This window comes from Parus major, chromosome 3 (genome assembly GCF_001522545.3).
Source record: "Parus major isolate Abel chromosome 3, Parus_major1.1, whole genome shotgun sequence".
In the NCBI taxonomy this organism is placed as follows: Eukaryota; Metazoa; Chordata; class Aves; order Passeriformes; family Paridae; genus Parus; species Parus major.
The window spans coordinates 55,336,409-55,361,103 of NC_031770.1; the positions used below are offsets into that span (position 1 = coordinate 55,336,409).

Here is a 24,695-nt window from a genome sequence, read left to right on the forward strand (position 1 = left end):
GCATGGCTTGCATACAACGAGAATCATGGCTTTTAAGGCCAAATATGGGAAAAAAACTTTCTGAGCTGCTCAAAGCTAATAAGAATAGGAAAAAAATTACTGCCAATGTTTGGGCATTACTGAAGTTTTTTATGTTAACATCTATTTCTGTGGAGTCAGACAGCTTGGTTCTGACCAATCACTACTATGTCTTGTCTGTGTCTTATCTAAACTCTTTGGGGTTAATAAGTATGTGTTAACGTTTCTATTCATTCTTTAAACACTCTGCATTCTTTATCCATTTTAGGAGAGGTAGTAGAAATAGTTAACTTCTCCTTGAGCTCTTTTTCGTGGTATGTAGTCTACCAAGGCAGAAACAGGTTTTGACACAGATGTGAAGGTACCCAGAATAGAATTGAGCTAGTTGTGAATTGACCTAGCAAGGCTGGCTGGGTCAGGCATGTTAAAGAGAAGAGAGGATGTATTCCGAGTTTCTGATAGTGCTACAAATCAAAAGCACTGCCAGGGCAGAGTTACACAACTTAGCCCACCCTGCTGCTCGCTAGTAAGGCTGATACATTGCTTTATTCACTCTGAGGCTCCAAACTGTGCCTCAGGAGTGTGCAGAGCAGATCTGGATTCAGTCATGAGGGGCACATGCACCTGTGACTCCTGCTGTGGCTGCTCAACTGCTGAAGCTTCTGTTTTCTGAAGTATGCTTGGGATTATTGGCCACATTTTCACTCTTTCTCACATGCACATGCCAAAAAAGGCAGCATTTGCCATTTTGGAAGCTAGGGTGTGTACTTGATGAGTATGAGACTCTCAAGAATCCTTGCCTCAGTTTATCTCTTTGTCTGTTATTCTCATTGCATACCCCTGCAACAACAGAAAGGGGCTGCATTGTGCCAGTTTCCCAAAGGGCATAAAAAGTCTAACCAATCCTGTTGGGTGGATCCTTGTAGCAAAGGACAAGGCGACTCCGTGCAAAAAGGCAAGATGTGCAAAAGCAGATTTCCCAAGCCAAGCGGTTGCAGATTGAAGGTGGACTGCCCAGCACAGTACGAGAGGATTTGCAAAAGTTAGAGGGAACATTGGAGAACATGCAGCAGACTATGGAGAAACGTGAGGAGCAGCTGCAGGTGGGTGCTTTGCTCATGGAAATAAGACCTCATGCTTACTCTTTACTTATTCTCTTTTTTTAAAGTTAGTAACCCCAAATTTTTTTTAATATCAAAAAACTGAACTCATTTTCTCACCTCTGACTCTTGGTCCTTGGGGTTTTCATGATCAGTACCTCTGTGAAAACTTCTTGAAGTTGTATACCTCTTAAATAATAAAGAAATAGTATTCTATCTAAGTCCAAGCCATTCAGTCATAATAGTTAACAGTTTTAAATAATTTATCTGTGAACTTATTTTTAGATGTCTCTTTTCAGGTTACTAAAGATGACATCGCTCTTTAGTTGAGTGTCCTTAGGCTGGCTATTAGGTTAATAACACCTGATGTGTTATACACATACAATTATCATGTGAAATACATGCTGTGATCCTAAATTTAAAGAAGGAAGGAGAAAGTCACAGGGGAATCAAATGGATTGCTTCAGTTGTATAGCTAAGCATGGACTGAACTGGGATTAGAATTTATAGCTTCTTGTACCTGTGTGTGATTTGCTCTTTACATGTTTCTAAGCAGAATGTTAATCCAAATGGCCATTATTCCATGCAAATGTTTAAAGTCACCAAAATTATTTTCCATGAGAAAACACAAGATGAGAAACACAATCAGTAAACTTCAAATAACTTCTTGATATAAGCACTTACTACCAAAACACTTTTTTTTTTTTCTCTAAAATTCCCAGATGTAAAGTCTTAATCTGTTATTCAGAATCAAAAAAAATAATTGTTTAAGCTGTCACAGTTCTTGTGACTGGTCATTATTAAATGCTGTAGATTAATCAAAAGTATGCATTATCAGAAAAGAGCAAATAGGTCCTTATGTGTGATTTTCCTATGAGTAGGGATTTTCTTCTATCATTTTACTGTAATTTATTTCATTAAAGAACTAGAAAATCCTTTTGATATTTTTGACTACTTGTCACCCAAAGTCTCTGCATATATTACCTTAGATTTCTTACAGGGCATTCACATATAAGATTTAAATATTACTGGCAGCATAGAGAACAGTACATTTTTAGCACAGCATAATATGAATCAGCAAATATTCAAGGAAAAAGTTTTATTTGGTTTAGAAGAGTTTCATCTACTCACTGTTGAGTAGATGGCTTCACAGGAAAATTATTTATTTTGTGTCAAGACTTTATTTTTTTCCTTTTTCAGTAATGTACAAGGAAAATCTCATTTTCTTCCCTTTGATCTTGTGTTCCTTTTTTGGTTTTGTTTGTCTGTTTTTTAGGTCACAATTAATAAATGGGAGCAGTTTGAAAGAGACAAAGAAACAGTAGTAAAATATCTCAATCAAGCAAGCTCTGTACTTGAACGTATCTTAAACTTTAGCAGTTTAGAGAGCCTCTCCTCAGAACTGGATCAGACAAAGGTACTGACTGTGTGAAATGCAGGAACTGAGGTATCTCTCTGCCTTGCCTGTCGACTTGGGCTGAGTGCATTGCCTTCAATCTTTGCATGGTTTCCCATTAATGCCAATGCAAGTTGCATATACAGATGAGAGACTGCATAAACATTTTAGAGGTAAAAAGTCATTTTGTGAAAAAAAAACCTAACAAAAAAAACCCAACAAAAAATAACAAACCATGAAGAATTTCTCAAAGTCTGCATCTGAAGCATATGTATGAAAGTTAATATTATTTTGAGGACTTCACATTTTATGCTCAATAATCATCTATGCTGGTAATCCAGTGTGGAGCACTGGCATGACAACATTATTAGGGTGCATTTTGGCAAGGTTGTGTGGAATGTGATAAATAGCACTCTTAGCCCTGAGGAGAAAAAGGAGAAATGTCTACCTATGGAAAAAAGCCATAACATGCCATTTGCCCTTAGTAACACAGAATTATCCTGGTCCATTTTATTTCTGTTACAGAAGTAATAACAGTGCCTGAGCGCCATGGTTTACACACTGCTTTGATGAAGCCAATAATAAATTATACCTACCTTGATTATGCTCAGCATTGATTGTTCTGGTGTGTGGGTGTAATGTTTGTGGCAGAAAATAATTGCTAAATGAAGTGAAAATTCAAAATATGAGGTACTGCAAAATCCACTTGATAAATGCTGGGATGTAAAAATTAAGTAAAGATTTATATTATCTTCTGCAATGCAAAAATAAATTTCTTGAAGAGCTACAGAAGGGACTTCCACTTTTTGAGTTAAAAACCTTTGCACATACAGTGTCCCTTGATAAATTTAATTCAATCTAGTTTGCTCAAATGGACTTTTCTTAAATGCAACATGAAATTAACTTTCTTCTGAGATTGTTTTTATGTATTTACACATTCAGAATATGCATGTAGGACATGGATACATTTTTCCAGCCATAAACGTTGAGGAAAAATACTTCTTGTGTAAATATATTAAACTCTATAGTTGTATTAATATATCTTGCATCCTTACAGGAACTTTCTAAACAAACAGAAGCAATGGCAGTACAGGCTGAGAATTTGGTGAAGAATTCCTCTGAGATACAGCTTGGTTCAAAGAACAAGCAGTCCCTTCAGCATCAGGCAAAATCAATCCAAGAACAAGTGAAAAAAGTGGAAGTTACTCTTGAAGAAGAGTATGTTCTTAACAAGTCCTAATATTTATTAGATTGTATTAGATTTCTAGACTACCTTGTCAGCATTTTGTGTTGTCTCATCAGCTCTGTCATTTACTGCTTGCTCTGGCATAGTAACCAAGTTATGGTACGAAATATGTCAAAAGAGTGTGTGCAAACAAACAAATTACTTCCTTTTAATTATACGTAGTTCATTAAAGTTAGTTACATTTAACATGTCACTTATCTTTAAGCCCCAGTCTTGTGAAGAAGGGATAATTGAGCTCATTCTTGAGGTACTGAACTCTTTTGGAAAGAAAAATCTCAGTTAGGGTATTATAGCAGCACATTTACCACATTTGCCTCATTTTTCAGTATTCCACTTTCTTTATAGAAGTGTCAAGAAGTGCCTTCGTCTTAGCTGAATGCCCAGATTGTGTTTCATGGGCAATATCAAAAGCTGCTTCTCCTGCCAAAAAACACAAAGGCATAATTTTCCAGATTTTGTTTAAAACTGAAAGGTTTAAACTCCAAGGAAAACTTGAAAAATATTTGTAGCTTTTTGTATTTGTAAAAAATTCTTCCCTTCTCTCAAGTAAGAAATTCAGTTATTGAACTTGTTACTCAAATTCAGAATCTTGCTAGTCTCATTTTATCCCTACACATTGAAATGTATGTATGAAATCAATATTTTTGCATACACTAGATCTGATACACAGGTCATAGATACCTGTACCATTTATATTTTGTCTTATTGGATTTACTCTCTAGAATATTTTGCTGTATAAGATTAGGCAGGTTACCATCACCTTGAACAGAATATGAGCAAAAGGCAGTGCCAAAATAATTGGAGGTTGGTTTTTTTTTCCTCAGAATGACCGCTGTTATGGTAATCAGTTTTTAATTTAGTGTTATTTTCTTCCTGATGTGAAATAACAGTTATAAACTAGAACAACAAGCCTGTGCAGCAAATGAGAGTCTGACCATTTATGTAATGCTTTCTCCATAAATTGCATTTATGTAATGAAGTGCTAGAGTGATTTTCAAATTCTACAATCTCTTACTAAATACTTTGCACTTCATTTTCTCCACTATTAGAGAGAAAGCTAGTGTGATTTTTCAACCTAAGAAAGTTGCCCATCTAGCAATGAATATTTACTTTTTAAATAAAGTAATCTATTTTTAAATAAAAGTCATCATTGATATACCCTTTTAATGTAGATATGAAATAGGTTTCGGTTGAATGTGTGGATTATACAGAATGTCTGTGGTAGTGTGACAGATAATAAAAAGCTAAATACCTTCTGTAAAAGATGCAAATGCATACAACTATCTATAGGGTATCTACAGAACTCATAGTAAGTGTGTAAGAGTTACTTTTTAAGTTGCATCATCAATTAAAAAATTTGGCTGTGTAATTTAAAGTGAATTTATTCCAAACTCATAAGTTACATAGGATGCCAGTGAACAGGAAAAGGAGAGAAAAGTTTGAGCAGCTCTCCACAGTCAGCTGCTGTAACAACTTAGCCCATCTGTTTTCCAAGGAGATTATGCAGAGCTGTACAATGTGTTTGGGATTATATTCTTCACAGTCTGTGGCTTTCTTAAAGAAACTCCAACGAAGGCATACAACTGCAGTTGTGCCACTAATTTGGTCCCTCGATTCTGATTTCCAGCTGTATTTTCATGAGCTGGACTTGAATTAAATATTTTTGCACATTATTTTCCTACAAATAACTTGAATTTGCATACACTCTTATCAGTAAATGGCTGTTGACATTCCTATTTATTTTTTTTTTAATTTTGAAAATAAATAAGAAAAAATGAAAACGCCATTTTACATTTTTAGGCTACATCTTTTCTTAAAGCTTCCTCTAGCTTTAATGAGGGGGGAAAAAAGTTAAAAACTTTTTTACCATGGAATGGTTTTTAGGCTTTATTTAGAAGGAAAATGTATTTTGAAATTTTGTAATATTCAAACTTTTATGATGAAACTTTAATATTTTCAGTGAAATATAAAATGTGTGTTTTGCAAGCAATGTGCAGGGCCTACATTAGCACTGGTTTCAATTACCTGAAAGGAGCAGAAACTTGTATACTGGAAGTTAATGCTGTTAGGCCTTGTATAATAGCCTCACTTGTGACAAAAAAGAGGGGCTTTGTTTGCAATCCTAGGCATTGAAAAATCAGTCATAATCTGTCTCTGTTTAACATACCTATAATGTAAAACTGCTAACTCTGAGGGAGTTGAGTCACATGTGTTGTTAATTCTTTGGCTTGATGTGAAATCATTGCCACAGCAAGCACCAACTTCCTATAGGAGGGGGAGATTGCTGTTATAAAAAAAAAGATCAATAAAGCAGTCAAGCACTGGTGACTGTGTGTATGTCCACATTTCACTGGTTTAAATCATTCTAGGGACTAAATTATGAATATCTGTGCACTCAGTTATCTAAATATTTAGATTTCTGATGTAATCATCATTCCATATTATTTCATAGAAACTTCATCCTGTTGATGTTCCTTTTCCTTTCTCTTCCCGCTATGATGAGATTCTTGTACAGCTGATGAATAAAGCTGTACTTTCTTTTACCTCTCAATGTCCCCTCTATCGCTAATGCATTTGATTGACTTTTGGTGTGTGGTCTAAGAGCACGTTCTCCATGTTTGAATTTAGATGCACAACTTGATCCTCTAAAATGAGAACTTTTTAAGATGACCCTCCTGTAGATTGAATAAGTTCCATTTTTATTTTAGCAAGAACATGGGCAGCTTCATTATATTAAACTGTTTATTCTCTCTAATTGATTTGGTCAATTTTAGTATTAAAAGCATGGAAATGGTGAAAAACAAGTGGGATCATTTTGGCAATAATTTTGAAGCTCTGTCCATCTGGATAGCTGAACAAGAAAAAGAACTGGAAACTTTGGAAACATCTTCATCTCCTTTGGACATACAGATCAGCCAAATCAAGGTGATTAGTTCTTATTGTGTTTAGTATTAAAAGCCCATTTAGCTGTTATTTTGCTAGAGGCCAAATGAGAAAAGAGACATTTTACGTGTTTCAAGAGTACCATGACGAAATGACAGCACATTTTATACATGAGTATACCAAACAGTAAGGTCCTATATAAACTAAAGGAAAATTCTTACAGGCTACCTTCTCTTTTGGTGTTTACTTTCCATGTATGAAGTCTTTGTGTGTATGGTTAGAAACATAATTTATACCCTTCTGATTTTTAGACTAATCTCAACAAAATAGCTACATAAATACAAGTTGGGTTTTTTTTAAAACATACACCAGCTAGTTGCTATAGAACTTGATTTTAATCTTGCAAGCTAAAGGTATAACTTGATTTATGTATCTTTTATGCTGAATTAATAAAGAAACTATTGCTCTTGGTAGCTTGAAAACCTACTAATCTACATTTACTGTGATTGCATTTGCACTGTCTTCACTTCTGTGTATGTTCATGTAGTTACAGAGTGGTTTATTTTCAAATTGCTGACTGAGGTGCATATTGTCTCCAAGCATTGCTTTTCAAGGGCTGACTTTGTATCCTTCCACAAATGAAAATGTACCTTCTCTGGAATGGTGTGTTTCTTAGGGTACAGAGTTTTTCAATAGGCAGTGCACTGTTGCCATTTTCTCTTCTCTTTGACCTACTTGTTCTTCAGGAGGTGCACAGGTGTGCAGCTGCTTGCAGACCAGCTTGACAGTATTTCCAAAGGATCCTATTAGGCACTTGTTTCATGTGACAGAAACAGTTTATTAACAGATTTTCCTGTTTTTAGTTTGTTCACAACTTTACAAAGACTGAATAAATAAAATATATTTACTTCATCAGTGAAGAACAATACAATGCTTGAATTCTTGCTTCATCATCACAGCAATTCAAAAACAGTTTCCTTATGAAATAATATGTATTCACTTATTCTACTGGCATATATATATATATATATATATATATATAAAGTGTTGTCTTGCTTTTCAGTAATTAGTGGATGGGATTCCAGTGATTAAGACAGAAAATAAGTGCACCAAATGATGCTAATATTGCATTACAGTGTGTAAATGGAGCCTTATTAAGCCCCACTAGCCTATTCCAACCAAGTTCCCAGAAAGGTTGTTCCTCACTAGAGATGCAGATAAGCAGTGATTTTTACACTGTGTTGAAAGTTTCTGAAAATTCCATCTTAATTCTTATCCATTTAAACACCATGGTCAGCAGATGATGTTTATGAACACCTGAGTGCACAGACATAAAACATAAAATCCTCCTCATAAGGCATAGGGTACATCATTGTACCTCAGGTGAACTGATGAGCTTTATGAGCTGTGATATGTGAAACACATCATCTCACCTCCAATGCATGGACATAGCCGGAGATCTGCTTCAGCAGCATTGCTTTGTGCCTGATTTGGAAGAATTTCTGTTTCGTTGTAAGTTTCCTGATGAGCTACCTTGTGTCACAACACTAATCAGCATACTTAGTACATAATTTCTACTACACCACATTAGTAAGGAACATTTCAATATAGGGCAAATGATAAAAATATAGTGTGCTTCTTGATACCTTTGGCTGACCAGATAAAAAGCCTGATGTCAGCTGAATGTAATTATCCTGCGTGGTGGTGGTGGTGGTGGTGGTGATATTCTACTTTTGGTGACGCTGATTGCAAAGCCCCAGTGACTTCAGCAGAGCCAGATTTTCACCTACACATTTCTCTGAAATTCCTGGTGGAACAAAATGACAGTTATCACAAGTAGTTACCATTGGTGGCAGACTCAGAGCGAGTTTGAAAGCCTCAATTATCCACCTTCTTTTATGTAACTGAGTGAATTTAACAGAATAGCGTAGGAGTGAGAAAGCACTGCCTCATTTGTATCTGCTGCATTGTTAGATAATTTCAGCTTCAGGGCTGCAAATCCAGTATTTTTCCTCAGCAACATATTCTCATGCAAAAAAAAAAAAAAAAGATATTTTATAATCCAAATTAATTCAGAATATATTGCATAAAGAGGAACTATAAATTCTTATAGCACCACTTTTTTTTTTTTTCTGACAGTTGCCCTGCTGATTTTTGACTGGATGTTGCAGTAAGCCACTCCTGAGCTTTATAATGGCTTTAGAAGGAAGAGATTTTTATCACAATTATATTAGAAGCTGGGCACTACCTATGCTTTGAGAGTGCATTTTCAAGAAAGTTTTTGGTTGTTTTCATGTACATACGTATCTTTAAAGTTTTTCTATCTGAAAATGCTGTTGCCTTTTTCAATTTCAAAGAACGCACTTGGATCTTTCAAATCTCTCCCAATGGGTGGCTTCTATTGCTTTTGAGAACTCTGTGGACATGAAACATCAGCAGTAATTTAAAAAAAAGCCTGTTGTGGGAAAAAAGTTCATTCCAGGTTCATTGGTGCCAACTGAATAAATAGCCACTGAATGAGAAACACTATAAGTTTCTTTTTTGGATGATGTAGCTGCCAAGTTTGCCTCTAATTTGTAATAAGACAAATGCAAAATAATAAGAGACAGTTGCTGAAATGTAAAGCTGCTGCAAGTTTGTCTTTATGCATTTGCTAATTGAGGTACAGGACAGATAAAAATTTGCCAAAAACCATTATCACCCTTGTTTCATGGTTTCTTATTTACACTGTAATGTGGTTCTTTATTTAATCTTCTGCCTAAGGGCACACTCATGATCTAATTTAATTTGTCCATTATTATACCTTTTAAATTAGAAAATTAAAACAATCTCTACTGTTTTCTAGTCATGGCATGTTTTATTTGGTAAGTGCTTGAAAACGTATTAAATGTAACTAACCAACTGTTAGAATTTAGTTCCTTGACAGTACTTTTTCAGTGACACAGTTATGTTTTTCCATCTGTTTATTTTTAATCTTGAAGAGAATTGTGTACTACCTTCCTGTGACATAAGAGATGCTAAAATATGAACCATCTTGTCTGCTTGAAAATATGCACCTCAGCCAATTCCAATTGCTCTTCACACATTGGTTCTAGGGCAGTCAGTATTTCAAACCTTTTCCAGTGATAGTTTCAAAAAGAAAAGTGGTATTTACAGGTCATATTAAAGACTATGGTAACTAGTTATTTCAAGTGGTCAATGAACTGTCCTCTCATGTAATTTTTTGATGAAGGATGTTGGTAGCACAGAGAAAAAAAAGGAGTTGGAATTTTTTTTTAAATAATTATAAATTTATTTTCAATCTTTTTACTACTGCTTTACATTTTAGGTTATTAATAAAGAGATAGAAGGTAAAATAACTGGAATCTCAAATCTAGAAGAAGAAGCCAAGTCTTTTTCCCAGTTTGTTACCTCTGGAGAACGTGCACATATAAAAGCCAAACTGACTCAGATCAAAAGGTATTGGGAAGAGCTAAGAGATCATGCACAGAGACTGGAAGGAACAATCACAGGGAATGCATCAGCACAGCAGAAATATGAAGAAAGTCTTAAACAGGTAGACTATGAAAAATTTAATGGATTGTTTGCAGCAATTTATAGAATTATTCTATGTTTTTCTAAAATTGACTATAAAATGCACATTATAAAAGAATGGACTAAAATAAATAAGTGTATTTGTGAGGGAATTGTGAGACCTAGATACATAAATTTGTGCTTTGAATTACCTAAAAGGCAGTTTCAGAAGACAGTAATATATACACATTCAAAAAAAATTATGTTGTCTTCGAGAAAGTCTATGTGATTCTCCAGGATATTGCACAGTTGAGCTATATCCATACTTCTTATAAACAGTTTTAACTTCATTCTTTGGTTGATAGAAGGTTGTAAAGAAGATAATTTAAATATTATTATTGCTCCAGCTGGGAGGAATTGAGCACTGTTAGCATCTTTTAACTTCAAAAGGCACTCAGCACTACAAGGCTTAGGATATAAAATTCTCTTAGCAGCAAACATGTAAAAGATGTTATTTAAAGAATAATTTATGTAATTCCTGCTGGTTTTAGCTTCTGGTTTGCCTTTTTTTTTTTTTTTGCATAGGTGCAGCAGTCAGTGTCTGAATTTGAAGCCAAGCTTGCTGAGCCTCTCACGTCGTGCTCTTCGGCAGCAGCAACATACGCAGCCCTTCAGGACTGCACGGTGAGCGTGTGGCCAGCTGTTCCTGGCACTGAGTCCAGGGTGTGACACTCACCCCCTTCCAGGAGTGCCAGTAACCCCCAGAGCAGGGGCTGCCCCCTGCCACACAGCTCAGGGCGAAGGCAGAAGCAGGCAAGGGCTGCCTGTCTGTGTGAGCAGCTTCAGGGAAGGCTTAAGTACTTCCTCAATTATTTCTTGTCACCATTTCAGACAAGACTGGAAAGAAAGCCTAAAAGTACAACTTAATCCTTCAAGTTATTGGTTTTGACTTTATGCTTCTAAAACATTATGAAAAACAAGAGACAAGAAACAAGTCTTTTACATATTTTCCCTCTAAGATTTTCATGAAACTTGGATTTTGGTGTAGGTAACCCTGTGATGAAAGAAAATATGTCCTTGGAAGTAATTTTCCTTGGGCAGTGAAGAGACTGGACAGAGTTTCAACTCAGAAACTTTTATTTGTAATTCCAGGAATCCATGGGTATTTGGATATTTGGTTCAGTCCATTAAAAAAAGAAAACAAATACTGGATTGGTATTCAAACTACAAATAATCCAATCTCAGGGAATTTGGTGTAGTATTTTTGTTTGTAAGTTTTGATATGTTTTTTCAACTATAATAATTGCCTTTCTTTCTAAGAAAATATTACAAAAAATTTAGTCATCTTGTTCTTGCAGTAAAATGCATATAATGTCTTCTGAACTTACTAACTGATAACTGCTTGTAAAGGCTGTTTTCAAGGGGGACCTTGTCTGCTTCTAAAAAGATTGATGCTAGTTGAGGAAAAGTATTTTGCATATGGGGGATTTATTCAAACAGCACTTGTAATCACCATTTTTATTGACTTTTAAACATTATGAATATGCTGAGTATGCTGTTATAAGGTCTTGTTCTCTTTAGGGAATCATGATGATTAAGTATCTTGATGATTAAGTATCAGCAGCTTGTTCCTGTATAATTCACATTTTGTCCTTTATATCATTTCTTGTAATTATAACAATTAACTATTGTTGTTACTGTTGCACAGCTGTGAGTTGGAACTTTTGTGATCTTAAATCTGTTTCATTTTCTGCTTTTCTAACTCACTGTGCTACATCTCGTTCATTTTCTTATGGACAAGCCTCCCAGCTTTCTAGAAACAGCAACACTGGAAAATGTAGTTAACATTAGATGTCACTTCTATGAAAAGACCCTTTAAGTAATGCTGATGGAAATTCCAAATAGCTCTTCCCTACTTCTCCCATGTCAGGACATTGGTTGCAAGTCCAGCAGCCCTCACCTCTTGGAGTGAGGTTTTGAGTTTACTCTGTATAAATTAGAGCAATTCTTAGACAGACATGAGGGAATTTCAGGCTTTTTCCTGAATTTGGAACTTTGTCCTACATGGATGATGCTGTGTTGTGTGCCCATGCAGGAGCTCTGACTCTTTTTGCAGAGACTTTCCCTTTAGCACTGTTCCTAGGGAAGTCTTTTGCCACTACAATCTAGTTCATTGGTATGCTGGGGACACAGGTACCTAGGGTGGACCTGAGCAATATCTAAGCTATGAAGTGACTTCATGATCTGGTGGATGTAGCATTGCTTCAAACTTTTGAGTAGAACTAGAGAACTTTTCCCACCATTGTTACCATAATTCTGTTGTTTATGTGTGTGACTTTTTTTTTTTTTTTTTTTTTTTGCATGTTCACTAGGACCTTTGTCATACTGTGGAAAAACTGAGCAACCCTCTGGCCTCTCTCTCAGCCGGTGTCCGAAAGGTGTCCAACAAAGAAAAAGCTGCTCAAGAGGTCACAGCATTACAGCAGAAATATGAAAAAGTGCTGGAAAGTGCTAAGGAGAAACAGAGCTTATTAGAGAATCTTCTTGCTCTGTGGCAGAAGTGAGTAAACTCTCACATCTGTTGTGATGGACACAGTGACTTTCTTGGTCAGTGTGTGAGGCTGAGAGGATGACTTGGTAACTCTAGGTTGTGATTTTGCTAGGCAGGAGAAGGAGCTGTCTGCCTTCTTGGCCTGGTTGGAGGAGTGTGAAGCTACAGGCAGGCCCTCAGAGCAGTATGTTTCTGCTGACAGAATTAAGCTGGAAGGTGAACTGCAGGCACTGCAGGTATGTTTCAACTGAAATACTGTCCTCCTGCATTTTCTGGTGTATTTATATGTCTTTTAAAGGAAGGAATTACTCAATTCTAATATGACAAGTCAATTGATTCTGGGCTTTGCAAATCTCCTAGGAGGTGTTACATTATCACTTGCTATTTCTCAATGACTTTACTATTACTTTTAACTATAATGTGCCAGCTAAAGAAAAAAAAAGGAGCCTTGGTATATCCCATTATCTCTCAAGGAAGGACATTGTTAGAAGATCCTTTCTCTAGAGAAATTCATTTATTAGGCAATACTTCTTTTCTTTTGTTTTTGCGTGTGAGAAAAGGCTCTCAGATTGAAAAATGCTCGAAGGTTTTGAAATCACAATGGAAGTCTGATTTCTGATTTTTTTTTTCAAACACAAGACTTTCATCCTCTTCATTATGCCTTCCCTTTGAATTTTTTCCATTTGATTTTAGAATAGTATGAAGCAGTTGGTCAAATGTAGCATCTTTTATATCTTCCTTGAAGCCAAGTAGTCCAAGTTGCCAGTTTTAAATATTACTGAAGAAAAGGAAAATTAATTGAGGGGTTGGGGTTTCGTTGTTGTTGTTGTTGAGTGGTTTGTGGTTTTTTGGGGGGATTAGTTTGCTGTTTGGTTGCTTGTCATTGGGTTTTTTTTGTTTGTTTTTGGGGTTTTTTGGGGGGGGTTGGGTTTTTGTTTTTTGTTGTTGTTGGTTTGGGGGGGTTTTATTGTTTGGTTTTTGTTTTTGTTTCTGCTTTGTTTGGACCAGTTTGCAACATTTCCTCACAATTCTTGCTGCACACAAAATCTGTTGCAAAACTTGCTGTCAATTTTAACCACTGCCATCATACAGTAGAGCTGTATGGGAAAGTCACACTTGGTCCTAAAGGAGTGAAAAAGACCAACTTTGATGAATCCCTACTGAATTTATCTGTCTGAGAGGTGTTGAGTACCTACTTGTCCCAATAGGCCTCAATTCCTCCAGGGATTTGACTCTGCTCACTCACTTGACTCAAAGTACTGTACTGGAAATTTGCAGCTGTTTTTTCATTAGTTTTTGTCACATTTCATAATATGGTGCCATGCTTAATCTAAAAGTTTTTCATTCCATTGTTATCCCAGGATTTGAGAGCAGATACTGAGTCCCATGCTTCAGTCTACGAGAGCCTTTTACAGTTAAATGAGTCGTTATTTCCAACAGCTTCAAAGCACTGTGTGAAAACAATAAAAGAAAAATTTGAAGAGCTGGATGAAAGATGGAAAGCTTTACCCCAAATTGTTGATAAAAGGTTTGTGCTTCAGAATGTTTTTCACGTGTTAAAGTAACCAATATCCAGATGAGGAAGCCCAATCCCAAATTGTATTTTTTGAAGTATCACCATTACCAAGACAAAGATCAGTACCAATCCCTGAACTCCCAGGAACGGGGGATGGAAAATCCCACACATTTTTGATGCTTTCTTTTTATATGCACTCCCTGTATTTTTTTGGTAGAAGAGTCTGTTTGAAGGAGTGTGGGGCAGGAAATGAAGGCAATGCTGCATTTCCTCAGTTACAATTCCCCAAGTAAATTTCAAAATCTCTAATGATCTGTTCTTGATTGTTTCAGTTATATGCTTTATCTTGTGCAAAGTCACACTATGGTATTTTTAAACTCACTTTGAAATTCTAATTTGCCATAAATACTATAAATGCTCAGTTGTTAGGCTGCTGGCTCATGTTAAGCTCAGAAAAACTGTCTCCTTTTTTCTCCTATTTCAAACTCTATGTTATCATGTATTTAGATTTCAATTCTTTCCATGATGAACACACATATTTTACTATTTGTAATGTAGCTTAAATAATAGATCTTGACTGATGTCGCAGTCTTCTAGGTTTGTCAATATACTTGTTTTACAATATAATGATTTTCTACATGTTGAAAACTAGGTAGAGAAATTTCTAAAGGAAATGGGAAGGTAAATGACAAGGTTTTTTCTAAGGTCAAGGTTTAGACTTGGTACTTAGGTACTTAGTTCTGCTGAGTACTCCTTTGGACACATTATTCTTTTGAATTGCATTCCTCTGGTCAGGCTTTACCCTTGCTTACTTCAGTGGAACCTGAACATGAAATTCCTCACCCCCGGCCTAAATTCATGAGACACTTACCTTAATTTAGTGTTTCAGATGATAGGCAATAATTGCTGTGACTAAAAATCAAAGTTTAGCTTCCCTCAGTAGCATTGTTTTTGCTGGGATTACACCCATAAAGAAAATTTGAAAAACATACCTTGGTTTTTGGGGTACCTCTAACAGTTGATATAAATAAAAGAGTAAAAACAGGAAAGATCTGAAGGTGTTTTCAAATGTTATGTTATTCCCCAGAAATAAAAAAATCAATATGGCAAACTAAAGTAATATTTCCTACTTTCCTTGCATCTGGCATTGATTTTAATGCTGGCCAGTCAGTTGTGGGTTTGATTATGGGAAGTGATTAAACTGCATCAAGTGCTTTCATATTTACATCTGACATTCTATAGGATCAACTTCCTTCAATCACTTGTTGCTGAGCATGGGCAGTTTGATGAGCTCCTGCTCAGGTTTTCAGACTGGATTAAGCAATTTCTTGCTGAACTACAAGCCACTTCAGAGATAAACACAGCTGATCAACAACTAGCTGCATCTCACAATAAGGTAAACTTTTGGATGTAAATATTAAAGACGGAGAAATTGTAAAGTGCATTTGGCTAAATACTCATCTAGAACTAGCAAGTAATTTATTTGTTTAAAGACCAATATGTTGTTGCAGTCACATACAGACTTCTGTTGAGAATTATAAAGAAAATTTTATCACTGAACTATTCCCACTAAAAACCCTTCAGTAGTACTTGTTTCGCTCATAAATTTAGTATTAAAATGTTTCCTGAGCTGTTATTTGAAGAAGAAAGCCCTATTTTTTTTCTTTCCCATAGAACCACTCAATGGAAGTTGAAAGTAAGAAACAGGAGTTACAACGTCTGAAGGAGCATGTAGAGAAATTGGGTTCTTTCAGCAGCCCAGAGGACCAGCAGACATTGCAGGGAAAGACTGAAGATTGCTTTCAGATCTTTCAGGAGGCATGTCAAATAACTAGCCAAAGACAGGATGCCCTGGATCAATTGCAAGTATTCCTGGAGCTCCACAGTGCTGCATCAGGAGTGCTCCACCAGCTGAGGCAGACAGTGGAGAAAACAGGAAATATGGATAAAGCTAAGTCTGAATTACTGGAGAAGGAACTCAATGGTGTCATTAAAGATCTTAACAAGTTGGAATCTGATGCTGTCAGTTTGGATGGTTCCCTTACTAAGGCTCAGTATCATTTGAAGCACAGCATTTCTGGGCAGAGGACCTCCTGCAGGGCTATGGTGGATAACCTGGGTGTGGAACTGGAGGCAGTTCAAAATCTGCTGGGAACCAAACAAAGTGAGGCAGAAGCTCTTGGAGCCTTGCAAAGATCTTTCATGGAGCGTAAAGAACAGTTACTGAAGAGCATTGAGGATACTGAGGAAAAAGCTGACAAAGAGGGCCTGAAGGAGACAACACTACAAGCCCTCCAGCAAAGGTAAAATCATTGTCACTTTCACACTTGATTGCAATCTCTAGACCTTTTATGATTCACTTGTGGCATGTGTGCATTTTCAGCCCAGGTACTTTACTTCTTGCCAAGCATATGTATCTACTTAATTAAATTTTGTAAGCGGACTACTTGGATGCACAAAACACTAAGCAAGTCCTGCTAATCTTTTATATTGAAGGAACAGTCATGAAAGTCTATGTCTCAAAAATATATTTTGCCCAAATGAATCTAATATCCAAGCAGCTACTAGAAATCCCATATAACATAACTATCTCTACCTTGCAGAACTGAAGATTTTTACATGGGATGATGGAATTAAAAACACTTACTGTAATAAAGTATTAATCTGAATATCTGAGTATATTTCCAGGTGACTGTTTGAGGGGGAGGTACATACATATCTATATGATTTTATAGCAGTCTTGTATCAGAACAATCACATTCTGAGCCCAGTTTAGCAGAAAAAAACCAAAAAACAGCCAAATTCCTATATTGTAGGAAATGTTAGGGGGGAAAAAAGAATAAAGCAAAGATGAGTAAATTTGAAACTAGTCTTTTAACTTGCAGATTGAGGATCTTTAACCAGATAGACGAAGAATTGAATTCTCACCAGCATGAACTCCAGTGGCTCATGGACAAAGCAAAACAAATAGCTCAAAAAGATATCACACTTGCTCCTGAGATTGACAAAGAGATAAATCGCTTAGAATCTCTGTGGAAGGACACCAAGAAAGCTATACATGAAAAGTAAGTAGATTTTTAGCTTAAGCTGAGAAAGGAGAAGATGGGGAAAGAAACGCAGTTAATTACATGTAATATTTTCTTGCTATATTAGTTACAGTGAAAAGCAGGGCTTGTAAGTTAAATAGTTAGTAGAAGATGAGAACACATAGTTAACATGTATTTGAGTATGAGTATTTGTACCAGTTGTACTTAGACTATAAATAAAGCCACAGATAGGTCCTCAGTACAGTATGATATATATATATTTTATTACCTACATCCTATATTGCATGTTATTATTTTCTGAAAGATAAGAATTCTCCACTGAATTTTCACAGTCACTCTAGCTGGCACATATTCTCCTTATTTATTACATAAATTTTCATTCTTTATTGGTTTTGTGTTTCTGACAGTTCTATATTCAGTGGTCCTAAATAATTTTTAAATTTAAGTATTTCTGTCTGCCTAAAGAAAAAGGTTTATAATAATCATTAGTATGTAACCAATTACACTGTTTGTATATGACACATGATCAGATGATCGGTTTTGTCAATGAAAGATGATTACTAAAGAAGCTAAAGAAACTAGAAAAAGTTTTATCATACCCTTTTCTTTATCTTAACTAGCACACAATCATCTTTAAAGAAAACTAGCAGTGTTTTCTCTATTATATATAGACACAGTTTTAGACCCTCCTGAACCCACTTGTTTTGGAGAGTTCTTTGGAGCATTCAGAGACAGGTCCTAAAACAGTTGCTCCTCTTTTTTGACAATGTCATGTTTCCCAAAATCCTTTAATTGAAAAGCATTGTTTTACAAATAAACTTTGCATATATCCAAAGTGTCAGTTTTGCTTCTCTCTCTTCAGTATAGACACCAGGAATGGATTGAATAGGGTTTTTTCCACTGTCCATTGCCTGAGCATAAATAAGTTCTCCTAGAGAGAGGGTGGAAAAAAAATTAGGCTTGCTTTTAGCAGGCTAATTTATTCTCAGTAGAAGGGAGGTAAGTTGAATATAACGTTTTAGTCCCAAAAGCATGCATCTGACAATTAGAGGACAAAACAGACAGATCTAAGTATGAATTGCTTTAGTCTTTATTTCTGATTCTTTTTATCCAAAAAATATTCCATGTTAAAAAAACAAGTTTTTTTAAAAAATGAACTGTGAGTGGCACAATCATTATAATGTGGTTTTCAGTCAAAAAGATGCTAAACTTAGGAACTGAGAAGCTTGAATTCTAGTTTCAGTCTTTCTTTTGCTGAAGTCAGTTGCTTTAGTATTTGATATATTTGAGATGGCAATTCACATTCATGTCTTTTCAGTAAGATGTTTTGTGATGGATCAGCTTTGATCTGTAAACCCAAAATATTAATATTTCTTTGGCTGCAATGTTTAGCACTGCATCCTGGTTTTCCCATGATGAATTGCTATGTCATGTTCTCTATCCTTCAGAAACATGACAGCAAGTGGTACTAACACAGCTTTTCATATCACAGAAAGGAGCAGTCCTGTGTTCTGATTGATCTGATGAAGGAATATCAGAGCTTGAAGTCAACAGTAATGAAAGTCATAGACAGTGCTAACAGTGCTTCTCTGACCAAATCCATATGGAAGGATCATGAAGATGTCAGGCGGACATTATCAAAGGTAGTGACACATATTTTCCTTTGAGAAGTTTTAATGAGGTTTTTCTTTTTTATTAAATGGATTTTTTGTTTTAAAGATGCCCTTGAACTGTGTTTAAAGCTCCTTGAATTTACTGTCAAATCTTGTCACACTGACATTCAGAGTTTTAATTGTACTGATTATGGTGAGGAAAGAATATAGCCCTTTTTTGCATCTTGGTGAAATCTATCAATCTGTTGTTAATGGAAATGTTAATGGTTAATGTTCTTAATACATGGAAAGCATAAGTGGAAAACAGTAGAAAGCTCTTTATATGAAATACATCGAGAATATATTCCTATCGTAGTATGAAAGGATAGTTCTAGTCAATATACTTCAATATTTTTCTATATTGGGTAAATTTTGGAATAGATAAAAGGCCACAAAGGAACATGAATTGCACACATTTCTGACGTGTGTAATTTTTATATCTGTCTCTTTCCCTAAGAGGACTTCTGTCATGGTGTATAATGTTGATACTAGCCATTGAGAAAAGATAAGGTATTTGGATCCCTACATTGTATTAATTTCACTGGATTGTATTTCAAAAATACTAAATTCTGATGTCCCTCAGCCTGCCAGGATAAACAGTTCTGAGTTAAATTCTTTCTATTCCTTTGGAGGGTAATTTAATTTGGAAGCCTATTGAGCTCTTGATTCAAAATCTTTTAGTCAGATCTGTATAAACCTTAATCTAAACTGTACATATTTATGGCCTCTTTGTAATAGACATCTTAAAAGAACAAAAAGCCAGAACAGAGTTCACCAGTCCAAAAAAGAGCTTCGTGTAACTTCCACATCATTTCTTTGAGACTTGGGCTGAAGAGAATTCCCTGCTGCAGCAGTAGCCACATCTAGGCCTGAAGAAGTTTGAGTGCAATAATTGCTTTGGCCATACTGCATACAGATTATTGTTAATACTGCTCTCTAGTACTTGCTGTAGAAAAAAATCAAAAGATTCTTACTGTGATCTATTCTCAGCATCTTACATTTTCAATGAAAATATCATAAAGATTTCCCTATGCATAGCCTTGCAAACCTACTAGAACCAAAGATTTTGTCTAGTTCCTTCCAGAACACAGCTACACTTATGTTTTCCGCAATGTCTGGAAGTAGTGATGGGGTTTTCAATTCTAAATTTTATTTGCAACACCTCTGTTTACCTTGCTATAACTCCTGAAGAAATTATTCAATGATGAAGAATGGAAAGGCGAATAAAAAAAATGAAATTTACTTAAGTCCAGAAAACATCTGGTTACCAAGTGGAAGAAATTCAAAATTTGTTACTGCCACTTGTGCGCTTTATGTATAAAAACAATCATCCTATGTGATTATGCCTCATAAGAAAACCATGTCAGTTGCTTTGTATTTTGTGGAGTAGTAAATATTAGATATGAGAATTAACAAATTTATAACATGGGGCCAGGGATGGGTACCTGGAGAACTGGATTTTTCTTTCTTTCTTTAAGGTTCCATTAAACAAGCAAATATTTATGTCCACAGCATGAAGCTGCCAAGAATGATCTGAGTGATAAACAAAAAGACCTGGATACTTTCACTAATAAAGGAAAACATTTGTTAGCGGAACTGAAAAGAGTGCAGAACTGTGACTCCACTGCGCTGAAAACAGATATTAATTCCATGGTGGACAAATGGCTAGATGTAAGAATCTGGTGTTTATATGCCAAATACAGTTTTTAAGTTTAGATAAGCATACAATATTTCCATTTTCTTAGGATCTAAGTGTACAATTGTTTAGTGAAATTTATTTTGAATTATAACTCAAAGTCTTAGAGGGATTTGGCATCCACTGTATGCATGAAGTCGTGACATTAATTTGGTAGATTTTATATGATTTGATATGATTTGGTAGATTTTAAAGCAGTGTATGAATGCTACTACTGTAAGTTTGCTGACTGCACAGTTCCAAGCATGAATTGGGGTTGGATTCACACCTAATGCATACCTAAAGCAATACTTTATTGAAACAAATTAGACTAATAAGTTTTTATTAATAAGTAAATTACATTAAGCTAAACCACAAAAGATATCCATATGAAAAAGACATCATTATAGGAGAGAAACATAACATAAAAGCTAGTTACAGAATCATGGATTGGTTTGGGTTGGAAGGGATCTTAAAGATCTGGTTCCAACGCCCTGCCCTCAGGGCAAGGGCATCTTTAACTAGACTGGGTTGCTCAAAGCCCCATTCACCCTGGCCTTCAACATTTCCACAGATGCATCTACAATGTCTCTGGACAATCAGTTCCAGTGTCTCACCATCCTCACAGTAAATAATTTCTACCTAATATTTTACATTTTCACATTTATACTGCTTTAGTAGCGAATTTGTACATTACAATAAGAAGGATAAATGTAGTTTTTTTGAAAAATAAGTTTTATTTGAACATAAAACTTTTTCACAGTAAAAAAAATATGCAGATATTTGGAAAGAGACACCTAAGATTTGTGTTTGTTTTGTGATCTGGGTAACTAAATTGAAATTAGAATTCAGAACTAAACCCAAGAAAATTATTTTACCCAGGCTGACTAATTATTTTCGATGCACTTGTCTTATAACTGTCTGCAAAATAGAGAAGTCTAAAATTAATTTGTGAATGATATTGATATATTCTTCTTCCCTAAAAGGTGTCTGAAAGAATTGATGATAACATAGACCGACTGAGTGTAAGCATGTCTCTGTGGGATGACATCCTGAAAACTGGAGATGAATTGGATGGATGGTGTAATAAGTGCATTTCTCAGCTGAATGAAGGCATCCAGAACTTCAGTAACAGTCAAAGAATGGAAGTCCTCCTGAAAGATTTCCAGGTTCTTACCCACAAATCATTGATAAAAATGTTGTGGATCAAAATGTCAAGAGATGTCCAGCGCAGAGGGAAGGCTGTAATCTTGTAGACCTCTGTGTCCTCTATTGAAGCTGTGGTACCCTAAGCCAATAGCTAGCTGAAAGCATTCCTGACCTTTTTATTTGAAGGTGTTAGGTTCTGAAAGAAGCAGGAATTGCACATCTTACTAAATCTAAGCACCCTAGTTATTTTGACTCTTGAAGTTACACAAATCTAGACTGATTTGTGTTCCAGTAAAAACCAATGGAAATTTTAGACAACTTCAGCTAAAGTTTATCAAAAAAATTTCATCCAGGAGAGTAGGTTCTCCAGACAATAAAAGACATATGCTGGACTGGAAGGTAAATTTTTATGTCAGGTTCTGACAATTTCAGTTAGATTATGACTTTTTTTCTGGATAATGTTAAACTCTTTTAGAAATCTAGCCAATGTTCAGGATGCATCCTGTCTCTATTGGCTTAACATACACATTAGAGCAATCAGAGATTAAGCCATATTCTACTTCATTTGGAATTAATTAAGTCCTTAAGAAGATGCACAGTGAACATATTCAAGTATTATGATAGAATATAAACACTGATAAATCAATATTTTGCTCAAGGTTAATCTTTATTGAATGCCATTTGGGGGTGACAATGCCTTATGTAGAAATCTGACCACCTAAATTCTTTGCTGTTAAAACTGGACACCCAAAACACAGGTATATTTGATATGCAGGAGGTCCAAAACAGCAGATGTGATCACTGTGTGTACATTTACAGTCACAGAATGAACAACACCTTTTTTTTTGTACTTACATTTGGAAAGGCAAGAGGAAAAGCAGTTCAGTGACAGCAGAGTCCTGCCCTTTCAGTAATCAGAAGTAGATGAGCATGGACAGCAACAAACAGTTTACCTCTTCTGTAGCCCAAATCAGTGGTGACTTTCTTGACTGACCACCTAATATTATATCCTCCCTAGCACAAAATACCTCCTAACTATTCTTTTGGGCATTCAGGGCAGATGTTAAGTTTGGCAATTTAATCCTGGAATCCACTGTCCAATCTTTTAATTGGAATGATGTGTTTGAAATTTTTTGAAAAGAAAATTTAGGCAATAGGATACTGATACTTCAGAACTCCAAATTCTGATTTTGAGCTTTCACTTTGATACTGCATTTTTAATAAGTAATTTTTTTAATAACTTGGATCTATAAATACAAAGTCCAGATATGTCAGTGTATATATATCAGCTTTCTTAAATCCCTCTTAAAGTTAAAATCTATTTCTGTGTCTAATTTTTCATCAAGAGCTCACTTGCTTATAATAAAAATCAGAGACCACATGCAATACACTCTACACGTCTTTAAGTGGAAACTAACACCCTCAGTAGATATTTCCAGTCAAATAAACAATGATATTTTCAGCTTTATTTTCCCAGTTTTAACCAAAAATACCCCATCTTTTTGAGCATTTAAAATGCTACTAATTTGTATGGTTACTTTAAAGGAGGGGAAAAATTCTCTGAACTGAGTCTAATAAGGAAAAAAGAGATGGGAGGTTTTTAGAGCACAAAATTAGTACAACAGTGTTTTCCCTCTGGTTCCTAAACTGTGTGTACATTTTCTTTCAATTTTGAAATTGATGGAGCATCCTTCTGAAAGTCTAAAAGCTTCTTGTAGTTTGGTACAAAACTTTGACCACATCTCTTTTACAGTCTGAAGTCAAGAATAAAGAACTGAAGTTGGAGCAACTTAGTTCCAAAATTTCAGAACTCAAAGAACTGACCCACAGTCAAGAGCCACCTGCAGATCTCCAGGTAAAATAAAGACATTTGTAACCACAGATTGTGCTCAAATAACTAAGAAAACATTCCTTCTTACATTTTTGTCTTTCCTACACCTCTTTTTTATTTCAAGGTGACAGATGCAGCATTATTATTTATAAGTAGCATAACTATTCTTTGTTCATATTTCTCTAGGTAACCTTGATTTTATTTGTATAAGCAGCATGTCATAAAGTAAGTGAATATTAGGGTTGTAGAAGTATATTTTAATAAATCCAAATAGAATCAATTGTTTATTATGTAGCTGATGAGATATGATACTACAGATATTCTCTACACTGCACAACATTAAGCCACATCACATGTGAGTGCATGCACAGTTTGTTTCCTTGAAAGAATTATAAGGCAGTAAAATATGTTCATTTGCTTTGTTAAGAAGTGGGTTCTTTAGTGGACTAGAGTAAGGGCGCTGAACTAGCTCTTCCAAGAAAAACATAAAGCAACGACCATGAAGGTAAGCTGTTGAACTTCTGGCCTGACACTTATTTCTGTGTTCTAGGGCAGTCACAAAATCAAAGTATGACTTTTTTTTCAGTTTGATTTCAAACAGAAATGGGTATTTGAGATTATTAACTTAATGTCAGTAATCTAAAAAATTAAGCTGACTTCTGCAATTTCCATGGGCGAGGATGTGTCTTGAAATATATTAGGTTTTAATGGAAGTTAATGCAACACTCAAGCCTTGCCCACATTTTGGAACAGGTTGCCCAGGGAGATTGTGGAGTCTCCCTTTCTATAGAAGGTAAAAAACCCACCTTTGTTTCTGTCTTTCTGTGTCACCAGCTGTAGGTGACCCTGCCTTGGCAAGGAGCATGAACTAAGGAAGGTACAGAGGTTCCTTCTAACCCAAAGGATTCTGTGAACCTGATTGATATATAGTACCATATTATAGATTCAGTTCTATAACTGATATGTGCTCAGCTAACATCTACTATAATTTTGCATATTCCTGTCTTTGAATGTGTTAAGGGGCAAGGTTCTAGCTTATTTTTTGTACTGTCTTCAATTTTCACCTGCTTTACACTAAGATACTTTAAGCCTCAGTGTTCCTAAGGCTCACTCCCCAA

At 35.5% G+C, this 24,695-nt stretch overlaps 1 protein-coding gene across 1 annotated transcript in view; it reads left to right on the top strand.

Moving 5' to 3' along the window:
- Positions 1-24,695, top strand: part of SYNE1 (spectrin repeat containing nuclear envelope protein 1) — a 301,154-nt gene that overhangs the window by 102,092 nt on the left and 174,367 nt on the right. Inside the window, exons 30-45 of the mRNA XM_033512756.1 lie at positions 945-1,121; positions 2,395-2,535; positions 3,572-3,732; positions 6,535-6,685; positions 9,972-10,199; positions 10,742-10,840; positions 12,529-12,716; positions 12,820-12,943; positions 14,069-14,235; positions 15,466-15,619; positions 15,898-16,526; positions 17,109-17,288; positions 18,763-18,913; positions 20,435-20,593; positions 21,584-21,766; positions 23,500-23,601. Of these exons, the coding sequence (XP_033368647.1) occupies positions 945-1,121; positions 2,395-2,535; positions 3,572-3,732; positions 6,535-6,685; positions 9,972-10,199; positions 10,742-10,840; positions 12,529-12,716; positions 12,820-12,943; positions 14,069-14,235; positions 15,466-15,619; positions 15,898-16,526; positions 17,109-17,288; positions 18,763-18,913; positions 20,435-20,593; positions 21,584-21,766; positions 23,500-23,601 (2,994 nt within the window). The remainder of the gene's footprint in view (positions 1-944; positions 1,122-2,394; positions 2,536-3,571; positions 3,733-6,534; positions 6,686-9,971; positions 10,200-10,741; positions 10,841-12,528; positions 12,717-12,819; positions 12,944-14,068; positions 14,236-15,465; positions 15,620-15,897; positions 16,527-17,108; positions 17,289-18,762; positions 18,914-20,434; positions 20,594-21,583; positions 21,767-23,499; positions 23,602-24,695) is intronic.